Consider the following 12,540-nt stretch of genomic DNA (forward strand, 5'->3'; position numbering starts at 1 on the left):
GTTTACGTTCAGATCAAAGCGGAAACAACGTAAAGTATCAACGTATGTGATACTCTCCAAAATGGCGCTATAGGGTGATGCGGAGGAGACAAATTGTTGAATGAAGTCGTTATTTTTGTTTTCTTTGTGCACAAAAAGTATTCTTGTAGCTTCGTAAAATTACGGTTGAACCACTTATGTCACATGGATTATTTTAACGATCTCCTTGCTATGTTTCTGAACCTTGAGAGCTCTCAGAATGCATCAAAAATATCTTAATTTGTGTTCCGAAGATGAACAAAGCTCTTACGGGTATGGAACAACATGAGGGTGAGTAATTAATGACAATTTTCATTTTGGGTGAACTATCCCTTTAAGTAAATTCCTGTTGTTACACAATTTGACATTATAGCCACCTCAAAGTTCCCACCTGAGTTCTTGTCTGGCAGGCGACTGATCCTCCACACCACAGACCTGAAGGCCTGTTCGTATTTCGCCGTGCCGAGCGTGACCCTCATGGCCGGTTCGGACCCTGACGTGCTGGTCGAACCAAAACTGGCTCCTTTATTGAAGCGAGCCTTCAGGGACTTCTCTCCTGTCACACTCTCCCGCTTAAAGTTCTTTGCCCAAATTTCCGGTATGGGGTAACGGATAGCAACATTTTCACATGGTATTAATGTTAAAGGATCCCGATTAGATGAAAACCCCGTTGACATCACCAGCCAGGACTGCACCTCCACTTCCGCACCCTTGACACAAGCGACTGTTCTCAGAGTGAAGGGAAGGGTTTTTTCAGCAAATGCCGTTCGGAAACACAAAAGTTCAAAGCGGCGACCAACCGGTGGGCTAAACGTAATGGCTCGGAACTCTGCAAACTCTAACTGGTCCGCACACTCATGCAGTCGACAATCCCGCAGTTGAATCCAACGTGACGTTGTGTTGGGAATTATGTCATGCCGAGAAACCACCTCTTTACCTTTGACCTGTACATCATTGAGGCCGATACTGCAAGGTGGAGATCCGTTCAAGAAGGCTAGCATGTTCACTCGGGTCAAAACTAGCTGCTCCAAGATATGGCTGTCCCCTTTGGAGACAATCCCATAGAAGTTATCCCTCACCTCCACGTGGATCTCCTCCTCAGTGTAAGTCGTTGGCCAGTTAATACCTTCTTGATCAACCGAGAGGCCCACAAGGCTCTCCTGCAGAGCATGTTGAAAGCTCAAGAAGTCTTCGTAGTTTGTTGTCCCAAGCTTCACCGCTTGCTCTCTCACAGGCATATGAACCATTGTGACCTTGGGCTGGATCTTCCTCTTCTCTTTGTAAACCACGTGGTCTACACTGATGGTATGAACACGGCCATTTTCATCGTAGTTCTGGAGCTTGGGTTCAGATATCTCATGCTGGGAGTTTAGCTGAAACTCTTTGAAGGGCTTTTCCAGCCCTTTCTCATAGAAAAGTTGCAGCTGGCCGCTGTTTGTCAACCTGACAAATATTGGTCCCCAGTGACGTGAGGACATGATGTTCTTCTTCTCTGGGATGCGCAGGAGCATGGGCCAGCCATCCTGAGGAGTCATATTGTCTGGTTCGTAGGTAGAATCATCAGAGTCAACTTCCTCCACTGAACCATCTGGTAGAGTAGGACTACCGTCACGGTCAGGGTCAGAAATGTGAATATTCCTGAGCTGATCCAGACCATCTACAGGAAAGCCTGATGGGATACTATCTTTTCCAACTACAGAGTATTTCTTAGATGAGAAAAGCATAACAGATTCCCTTTTGATATCAGCATCTTCATACTCAAAGAACGGTGAGCTGAAGTTGGACACATCTGGTACCTCCTGATACAAGCTAATGCCTTGGGACATTTTTAGGTCTGTTTTGTCTAAATAGGCACTGAAAGGGTTAATAGGAGAAGGTTGTAGGTTCGAGAGCTCATCATCCAGGAAAGGGTTCTTCTTGTTGTAAGGCACGCTGTTGTTCGATAGTGTGTTATTAAACTCAAAGATGGAATTGGTGCCATCAGGGGTCAGGTCCAGAATGTGTCTCTCTGTCATCTGGCCACAAAAGGAAGAGGAAATCAGGTTGCTGTTGGCATCCTGCAGAGGAGAATTGTTGAGGTTATCCAGTTTTATATTAGACTGTCTCCCTGGAGGTTGGAAAACGGAGTCCTCATCATCATCAAAGGTAACCCAGCTGGCAAAGCAGTTGGAGGTGACATCAGATTGGCCATTAGTGTGTTGGCTGTTTGCTGTCCAGTTGAATGAATCCATGTTCATTCCTTCATCCTCTTGGCACACAGAAGAATCTATCAATAAAAAAAGAATACGGAGCGGTTTCAACACTTTTAGATGAAATCTGAGCAGGGAAAAAAAGCATGTCATATATGAGAGGCAGACATAATCTTATAAACAAGAAAACGGATGACCTCCTTGGACTTTCCAGTGTCCTTTGAGCCTATTTCTGAAACCTAATGAGAGTCACAATGGTTGGATTATTTTGGTCCAAATCAAGAAACGACTGAAAGACATTTCCACTAACAGGAAAGAGGCAGATTCCAATCAACCACAATTCATAAGCAAGCATTCGCATACTTTCTCTCTTTCAACATGCTATGCATTCAATTCAATATAGATATATTAATATTTTATAAGAAGAGGTGTGACTGGCTACAGAATAATGAAGTTTTCAGTCTGAGAGTTGTTGTTTTTTTTCACTAGGACAAAACGGATCTATTTTCAGGAACAATGGGATAGTTGAATAATCAATTTCTTTTTAGTCACACCAAGGTCACAGAAGACAGCTTGAAGACCAAATCGCAAGAGCTTGAATTAATTTGTGCAATACCCCTACTACAACGGCTAACAATTTGACTATTTACCACATTCAGATTACAGACCTTGACTCAGTATGTTTACATGCACTTTAAAAAAATCGATGTCCCACTAAAACAGTTTTTAAAATGTCATGTAAACACTTTTCATTTGAAACTGGGACGTTCAATGATTCTGAATGAACCTGCAAAAAAGCATAAGTAAGAGTGATAGCAAAAGTTATCATTATCATATATCATAAAAATAATTAATTAATGAATCCTTCTGCTCTCTTGAACCAAGCTCAAACTCTTGTCTGTTCTAGTTCTCCCATGCCAAATTAGAGAGACAGTCTTTACCTGTTGCTAGGCACCAGCATTCCCCACCTCAGACCTACTTTCTCTGCCAATGCAACAAAGCACTGAATGGTCTGTCTCACATGCTGAAAACTGGCATGACTGCACTATGCAACAAGAGCATACATATGCACACTTAGACTCTGACACACTAACTCACAAACAACAATTTTTAGAAACTAAAATCCAATAAACAACTAATAAAGCTATGGGCCTAATTTATACTTGAATTGTTCAGGCCTAACTCTTTCCAGTCTCTTAAAACATTGCTTATTAAATGTGAGAGAGTGTTGGCACTATGGCTTGTGGCTTTGTTAATCTTCTCATATTAGTTCAACAGGGTTCATCACACTACAAATCAACTGAAACCATTACTATAACAGAAAATAATAAAAGACTACAATACAAGACATGTGCACATACAGAAGCGGCCACAAACATAAAAAGACTCCGATTTCAAGGCTCATATCTTATCAGCCCTGGAGGCAGAAGGTTAAAAGATTATCCCAGCTCAGAAAAAAATGCAATGTCTCAAACATGAATACTTATGAACAGCGTCTGCGCACCTCCAAAGCAAGTTTGTTCATGTTCTTACAAGGGATACATCAAATCAGCCAGAGGGTGAAATGCAAATTGCAACCATCAGAACAAATGTTCAAAGTTTAATTAAGTTCAAGTTAAATTAATTAAAAAAAACGAATTAACATTTCTATATTTTTTACATCTCTATTTTTTATTCCAACAAAGACACTGCAGAACACTAGCATACACTGCAAACAGTTATTAATCAGTATTTAATCGTTTTTGAATAAAATAACTAAACATCCAGCAAGAATTATTTACTTATCCTGCATATTTTGTTTTCTGAGAAAATATTTTAAATTAAGTTTTTTTTTTAACATACTGCCATTTTATACATTTTTTACAAGCATAATTCAGTAACAGTTTAGTGAGGTTTATACTTATAACAAAAACATCTTACACAACTTTGTTTCTTAAGTAAATTTATCTTATATTTACTGGACAAAAAAATATTAAGAAAAAATTTTTTTGCAGTCTAGAGAGTCTGTTCTACTGAGTAAACCATGAAAGCAAAATCTTGTTGCTAAGCATCAACTTACTGGTATTTCGTCAAACTTCCAGCTCCAAGCAAAACTCAGCATGGATAGAGCGCTGATCCTGAGGCTATATAAGCAATGCCAAGTGAGACTCCAACAAATGCTCTCACCCCGCTTCTTTTTTAAAAACAGACTACCCAGTTTTAGAATACAGAATTGAAAGACGAATATATGCATAATCGGCATTAAAAGATCAAGTTATATTTCTTAAAAGAGGAAGGAAGGAAGAATGGCTAAAGGAAAACTCTGCAACAACCACAAGCATTTATAAGTCAGAACTCTGTGCAAAGTCTGTCACAAAGCAACAGTGCGAAGAAAAAGACTCACCAGTAGAGCAGATTCAAGAGTCCAGGTGCTAAAGAGAAGAAACAGATGGGACACCAATTGTGAGGCTTCACTACGGCACCATGCATTAAAAAGCAGGTCACATGACCTCCTCTGGCCGTGAAGTGCCCGCACAGACATGTAGATGCCTGTTGGTCTGCCTGCCAGCCTGCCTCCTTCACAGGAGGAGTCTAAATTTTTGACAGGTAGCTGTCTTTACAGAAACCACACCTCAACACTCACAAAGAAAGGCATTCTTTGAAATACGATTGGTCGAAAACAAGGTCAGAAACATTTTGTGTGCTCTCTCATGTTTGTCTGTAACCATGCAGTTACAGAGAAGTGATTCTGTCCTTTGAATATCCCAATTATTTGCCATATAAAAGAGAAGGTGTGGAAATGTGATACAGAAACTGACTCATCAATAACATGATGGTGTGCAACAAACAACTATTTTTTACAGCTACAAAATGTGCAAGTCAACTGCCATCTGACTGCAAACTTAGGAGCTGAGACAAATGGTTGACAGGTGGTGTTTAAACTGAAGTCTTGATCTGCTTTGAGATCTCTCAATCCTTTCCCACAGCACTAAGCTACTGACCTTTATTTTGCTGGTTTCAGGTCAGTCCTTCTAAACCAGAGCATTAACTGGGGATAACTTCAGAATTAGCCTTACTGTGCACCCATGTTCTCATCAAATGGAGACTGGCACGCTTACTGTACTATTACTGTTAAATGATCATATTTCACCATTACTCTAAACCTTAAAGTCACTAAATGATGCATGTTGGTGAGAAGACACACAGTGGCAGTGTCATCTCTGACAGGCAGAGCTTTCCCATAATGTGAAGCGGAGTGATAGCTGCAGGTGTGAGTCACAGGAGGCAGGTGTTTTCACGAGGACATTTGCAGGGGTCAAAGGTCACAGACGGTGAGGAAGCGTGTGAGATTCCCAGCAGGATGTGCTCTTAAACAAGCTGTTGCTCTACTCTATAACCTCTGCTGATCTGAGATTACAGTAACTTCTGCTGTTCTCTGTAGAGATTTGCTAACTGATGACAATGCCCTTCTGTGTGGGCGCCTTTGGGTATGACAAAACCACATTCACACACGTTTTCTCTTCCTCTCCCAACCGCACACACACACACACACACACCCATTGCATCTCTATGGACAACAGCATTCTTATGCATCACCAGAAATGGAATGAGAAGGAAATGAAAATGTGCATTGTATATCAAATGCACTGCACGTCCTAATAAAGAACATCATTAGCCATCTGTACCTGTAAATTAGCCTGACACAAAGCTTTCATAAAGACCTGGCTTGCACCATACAGCTGCATAAACACTCGTATTCACTCGTAACCAATAGTCTCGGCTTACAATGACACATTCATAACTATAATGTTTCATTCATGAACATAAGCTGTAAATCACATAAAAGACAAGATTTGGCAAACAGTGCTTAAAGCGGACACAAGTCAATGTGTGCAGTTAAGACACAAGCCATGTACAATGTGTACAAACAGTGAATGCAACTCAAAAAAATTACAGCAGAGAGGAACTATGTACACAAATAATCAGCAATTACACACAAATTTACACTCAGTTCAGCTGTAAATAAACAATCATGGAACAACACCCAAGGGTCACATTCTGAAAGCAAAACAAACAGCACGGCACCCTGCTGCCAGGTTTTAGCAGTGTACACTTCAACACAATGAGAGCAGGAGGAAAGGCCAGTGGGTAGGGCGAAAATGGGTAGGGTAAGCAGATTTTCAAACAATTTGACATCTAATGGTATAATCGCACAGACAGACCATAGGGAAAATCCAAAAAAACAAATGCTTCTACAGAAACTTATTGGTAATGATAGCTATTGCTCATACATACTCCTCAATATTAAACACTCACATGTAACTAGACCTTGTGTACTACAGGCATGAATGATAATCTCAAATCTCCAGGTTTGATGAAGACAAGGGCGCTGTTACTTTTCAATATCATCTGACTTTTCTTTTTTTTTTCTTTTTTTTTCACCTAGAGGCCAATACAATGGACGAAAAAAGCCATAGCCATATCAAAAGAACAGAGACCTGAGAATAGTATCTTTTGAGTAAGTAACAAGTAACCAACATCCATGCAACCACACAGCAATGACCAACTATAACACTCTAGCACAGTGTTTCTCAACCCTGGTCCTGGGCGCCCCCCAGCACTGCACATTTTGTGTGTCTCCCTAATCAAACACACCTGATTCAACTCATTAGCTCATTAAAAGAAACTCCAGGACCTGAAATGGGTGTCAGATAAGGGAGACATACAAAATGTGCAGTGTTGGAGGGCGCTCAGGACCAGGGTTGAGAAACACTGCTCTAGCATCATAGCAAAAATGTCAAAATCTACTTTTTAAAAATGATTATTCATTCCCTTATGCTGCTATCCAATTGTGTGCTCACCAAGGCTGTACTGATTCGATCAAAAACACAGTAAAAAATTGTAATATTGTAAAGTATTATTACAATTTAATATAACTATTCTATTGTATTTTAATAATTAAATTTTACTCCAGCCTTCAGTGTTACATGATCCTTCAGAAATCATTCTAATATGCTGATCTGCTGCTCATTTTTTAATTATTATTATCAATGCTGAAAACAGTTGTGCTGCTTAATATTTTTGCTGCTTTTATATTTTCTTTTCCTAATTTAAGAAAAAAAGTTAAAAATATTTTTTGTATTCCTGAACAAAAATTTTCTTTTAAAGAATGTTTTATCTTTTTTCTTACAGGCTCAAACACAACCAAACTCCAGCGTAGCTTGGCATAATTACACACTTGACTATTTACCTTAACATTTGCTTTAACTAACACTCAATATGCACTTCTATTCACTCCTGCCTCAAGTGAAAATTCTGTTGCAGTGACTCCATCCTCCCACAACCTGAGAAATTAAGCATGCTGCATTTTAATAAATAAAACCTTCTTAAGCACCTCAACCTCTCCTGTCTCCATAGAAACCCTGGTCTGAGTGAGCTATTGCTGGAAGGCCGAGGCGAGAGGCCCGAGATGGATTGTGCAGGAGCGCTAACCGCTCTGCCACAAATTACCTGCAAGAGAGAGCGTCCTGCCTCAAATCAGCACAGCGTTCCTTCAGAGCCACCATCACTCACACGAGAGGAGCATCTGAGGAGCAGCTGTCACAGATCGTGTGAATTTATTTGTCCTGATTCCTCCATCATTTACTCCGTCGTGAAAAGAAACCGTCTTTTCATTCCGTCTGCGTTCCTAGATGCGACCCCGGAGGCTGTGCTGAGCAACGGAAGGGATTTATTGATGGATAATTCAGCATGTGAAGCATTTCCTGTGCGATTCCCACTTCCTTCTGTCTTCTCACGAGGGGACAGATTTTAATTACTGTTTGAGGCACTGGGTGGATATAAAACCGCCACTTACAGATGTTCGACTGATGAGAGTTACACATTTATTAACTTAGTAGGTAGGACTCTGTGTGTGTGGTACTCACTAGGAGAGTGGGGACAGGAGGGTGTTTGACTGGGTGGCTCTTCAGTGTTAAGTGAGGGCAGGTCACAGGAAGACGCCCCCATGCTCACGGAGCTCTGCTCCTCTGATTGGGTGGTCCAGCTGCTCTCTGATGGGGGAACGGCACTCCAGAAACTGGCCGAAGAGCAAATGCTGTGCCTGGGACCTGCAATAAAACAAATGTCTTTAGAGATATAGATTTAGTATATATAGGCATAAAACAACTGCCATCTTCACAAACAGGTAAAAATTCTGGATTTAAAAAGGAAAAGTTCACCCAGAAATATGTGTTAATGCATTTCCCTCATGCAGGTCTGATATATATATATATATATATATATATATATATATAATCCATATGTATACCATACATTTTTTTGTATAAAGATATTTACATACATTAACTTTAAACAACTTGTGGTTGGTAAGATTTTTTTTCCATGTTTCTCACCAAGGCTGCATTTATTATATTGTGATATTGTACGATTGTGAATTATTATTACACTTTAGAGTCACTGTTCTATATTTTAAGAGCTTTTAAATTGTAATTTATTCCTATGATGAAAAGCTGAATTTTCATCGGCCATTACTCCAGTCTTTAGTGTCACATTATACTTCAGAAATCATTCTAATATGCTGATTTGGTGCTCAAGAAACATTTCTTATTATTATCAATTCTGAGAACAGTTGAGCTGCTTAATATTTTTGTGGAAACCATGACAAAGAACAGCATTTATTAAAAAATATAAATCTTTTGTAACTATTCAAGTCTTTATTGTAACTTTTGATCACTTTAATGCATCCTTGCTGAATAAATGAATTTCCTATTATATGCAATAATTTGTATTCATTTTTTGTAATAAAAATAATAAAATCTTAATGCCCCCAAACTTTTGAATGGTAGTGTCGATAATTATTTCCATGAATTTATTTGCATTTCATTCCATTTTAATTTCCTGAAATTAAACGACTACAATTTAAATGACAATTCTACCTCCTATTTTCTACTGTAATTCAGGAATTGAGTTGAAATCTGAAGGTATTGTCATTTTTTTATTCTGAATGGTGCACAACTCTGTTATGTGTGTGTGAATACCATAAATGTGTGTTGCTAATGAACAGGTGTTATCATTGAATTAGGAACGAGAGACTATTAAATATTCACAGTGGGGAAAAGTGCTTTAGTAAAAGGATTAAACATCAAGGGTGAGGTGAGATGACGCAGCATACTGATGTGTATCAGCCTCGTCAAACAATCGAATCAATCTACTCAATTATTTTAATTAGCACTGCTGTAATTACTATCAGAGGACACATTACTTATGTTATGAAATACTGTGTAGAAGAACGCTTTGAAACAATGATAGAGAGAATACAGTTGTACTACACAGATGATGTTTTAGATTCAGGTTGGAGTAAATATGTGAAGTCAGATGACACACTTCCAGTTCTTTAAATACATGTAGGCACTGCTGATGCTTAATTAAACAATTGGGATTCAAAAGCATCCCAAACACAGGATGTGTTCACTGCCTAGCAACAAATCCAGTCGCATGCTTTTTTTCTGGAGCTCGATTAAAAAAGTTCACAAAAGTAGTTATTAAAAACTTTATGACCTACTTAAAAAAGTACAACATAAAGAAGAACTTGAATATGTTACAAATATAAACATTTTGGGGTTACAGGTTGAAATGGATGCAGAAGTACATTAGATTAATCATGCAAGTAATTACAACAGAGAAGTGGTTGGATGCAATGAATTTATTCATCATCTGACTAAGTATCACAAAAACAAAAAAAGATGATGTCTAAGCATGACACTACTGCATCATCAGGTTGTAAAATTAAAAGTACAGTCAGCTAACTCTAAGAGGAATAATGCACTTGCATGATAAAAAATTATACTTGCCAAGTGATTAAAAGTCTTTCCTAAAATTAATCAACTGAATTTGAACTGATTCCAACTACTCAGATCTCTGTATTTTCATATAGCCGTCTTGCCACTGACGAGTGAAATCTCAGTCATCCAAATTAATAGTTTTAAAGATTTGAATAATATTCTCAGTCTATGAGAAAAGAACACCTAACACTCCTTTTCCTGAGGGTTCCCAAACCTCTGATTTCACCACAAACAACTTCAGATGGATCCATATGTGCTCTGATGGGTTTTTTTAGTCGATTGAAAAAAATTAACACATTATGTTCACAATATACTTATTTAATATAACAATGTCAACATGAAGTTTCTGTTGCATTAGCATTAAAAAGCATTGCTTTCACTACTCATCTTTGTTGTTTTATCTTCCCATTTTTAAAAAAAATAGTATTTAGTCGATCCAAAGTGATATGAATCTGGATGCCTTTGAATATAAATAATGTAAGACATCGTGGTTGGATAAACCCTACATCAGACATTGGCTTTCTGGCTGCTAAAGCTTCCTCTAGACCACACATGGAAATTAAGGCATCAAACCTGAAATCATCTGTTGGACAGCCCCTGTAATCGGACTAAATAAGCAGTACTTTAACAAACCCAGGCTTGATCTCTTAGTGATCATATTATGAAGGAATGATAGACCGGCTGCACCCTTGACTTCATCCTAAGGCAGATTTCATGCAAGAGCAACAACAGCTGAGATGAAAACTCTGCTTATGGCTTCAATTAGGGTTTGAAGGGTTTGGCCATTTGCATGTTGCTGCACTCGGCCTCTCACAGGAGATTTCTTGGGAAAGAGTTACTGGCAAAGCTGCTGGGTTTCGACAAGAGTGGGGGTGGGTGAGTCAATGTGTGCAAAAAAGAGACAGACAGAGATAAACACAGAGACAGGCGAGACTAGACCAAGCATCAGGCCTAAAGGAAGTGACACAGTCCGGTTTTAGCCCAACCCAACTGAGTCAACTCATTGTAGAAATCAGTAAAATAATGTTTCTCTGGAAAACTGGAAGCATTGGGAAATTCTTGTTGAAATGGGTGTGGTGTAATGGTTCGAAGCTCAAGGCTGGCACAGGAAGGTTGCCATTGTGCCCTCAAGCAAGGTATAATCCCAGGTTGTGCCAGGAGATTTGTAAATATCATAAGTCACATGACTATATATTCATTTGTTGAGGAAGCATCTGTCACCCATTAATTTGAGTCTACTTTGACTATTATTATGAAACAGAGGAAATGCACTTGAAGGTTTAAAAGCAGAAATGTGAAGGTCTTACATGCACTTACATGAACTCTTCCATGAACTCAAAAACGTGTAAGCTTGTGAACCTTTTAGAATTTCTATATTTCTGCATAAATATGACCCAAAAAAAAAAAAATCAGATTTTCGCACAAGTCCTGAAAGTAGACAATAAGAACCCAACAAACCATCTCTAAAGTGTTTGGACTCCACAAATCCACCGTCAGACAGATTGTGTACAAATGGAGGAAATTCAAGACCACTGTTACCCTCCCCAGGAGTGGTCCACCAACAAAGATAACTCCAAAAGCAAGACTTGTAATAGTCCACGAGGTCGCAAAGGACCCCAGGGTAACTTTTAAGCAACTAAAGGCCATTCTCACATTGGCTAATATTCAAGTTCATGAGTCCACCATCAGAATATGTTTCCTAAAGATCATGTGGACAAGCAAGAGGACTACTGGAGAAATATTTTGTGGACTGATGAGAGCAAAATAGAACTTTTTGGTTTAAACGAGAAGCGATTTGTTTGGAGAAAAGATCACAGTGCATTCCAGCATAAGAACCTTATCCCATCTGTGAAACATGGTGGTGGTAATATCATGGTTTGGCCCCGTTTTACTGCATCTGGGCCAGGATAGCTGAAGCTAGCAGTTCATAGGAGGAAACCCACCATCATTATAGAGTAGAAGTGGTTCTGTACTGAGGAACAGGCTAAAATTCCTACAAGTCATTGTGCAGGACTGATCAGCAGTTACATGAAATGTTAAGCTGCAGTTATTGCAGCAAAAGGGGGCAACCCCAGATACTGAAAGCAAAGATTCACATGCTTTTGCAACGCACAGATATGCAGCACTGGATCATTTTTCTCAATAAATAAATGACAAAGAAAATATTTTTGTCTCATTTGTTTGATTGGGTTCTCTTTGTTCACTTTCAGGACTTGTGCGAAAATCTGATGATGTTTTGGGTTATATTTATGCAGAAATATAGAAAATTCTAAAGGGTTCACAAACTTTCAAGCAGCACTGTGTGTGTGTGTGTGTGTGTGTGTGTGTGTGTGTGTGTGTGTGTGTGTGTGTGTGTGTGTGTGTGTGTGTGTGTGTGTGTGTGTGTGTGTGTGTGTGTGTGTGTGTGTGTGTGTGTGTGTGTGTGTGTGTGTGTGTGTGTGTGTGTGTGTGTGTGTGTGTGTGTGTGTGTGTGCGTGTGTGTGTGTGTGTGTGTGAACTTACGCCCCAAA

The 12,540-nt window shown here is 39.2% G+C and overlaps 1 protein-coding gene across 6 annotated transcripts in view; it reads right to left on the reverse strand.

The window, feature by feature from the left end:
• The window catches only part of LOC107693106 (stonin-2-like), a 26,229-nt gene that overhangs the window by 5,281 nt on the left and 8,408 nt on the right, over nucleotides 1–12,540 (reverse strand). For 3 of the 6 annotated variants that reach the window (XM_016492353.1, XM_016492351.1, XM_016492352.1), the window contains 2 exons: nucleotides 8,114–8,296; nucleotides 410–2,284 (listed from right to left, as the gene is read on the reverse strand). In XM_016492353.1, coding sequence (XP_016347839.1) covers nucleotides 410–2,284; nucleotides 8,114–8,296 — 2,058 coding nt within the window. Of the gene's footprint in view, nucleotides 1–409; nucleotides 2,285–4,266; nucleotides 4,319–4,590; nucleotides 5,096–6,503; nucleotides 6,694–8,113; nucleotides 8,297–12,540 lie in introns of those variants that run through there. The other 3 variants (XM_016492356.1, XM_016492354.1, XM_016492355.1) reach the window with 3 other exon arrangements.

This window comes from Sinocyclocheilus anshuiensis, unplaced genomic scaffold (assembly GCF_001515605.1).
Source record: "Sinocyclocheilus anshuiensis isolate Anshui unplaced genomic scaffold, SAMN03320099.WGS_v1.1 scaffold222, whole genome shotgun sequence".
In the NCBI taxonomy this organism is placed as follows: Eukaryota; Metazoa; Chordata; class Actinopteri; order Cypriniformes; family Cyprinidae; genus Sinocyclocheilus; species Sinocyclocheilus anshuiensis.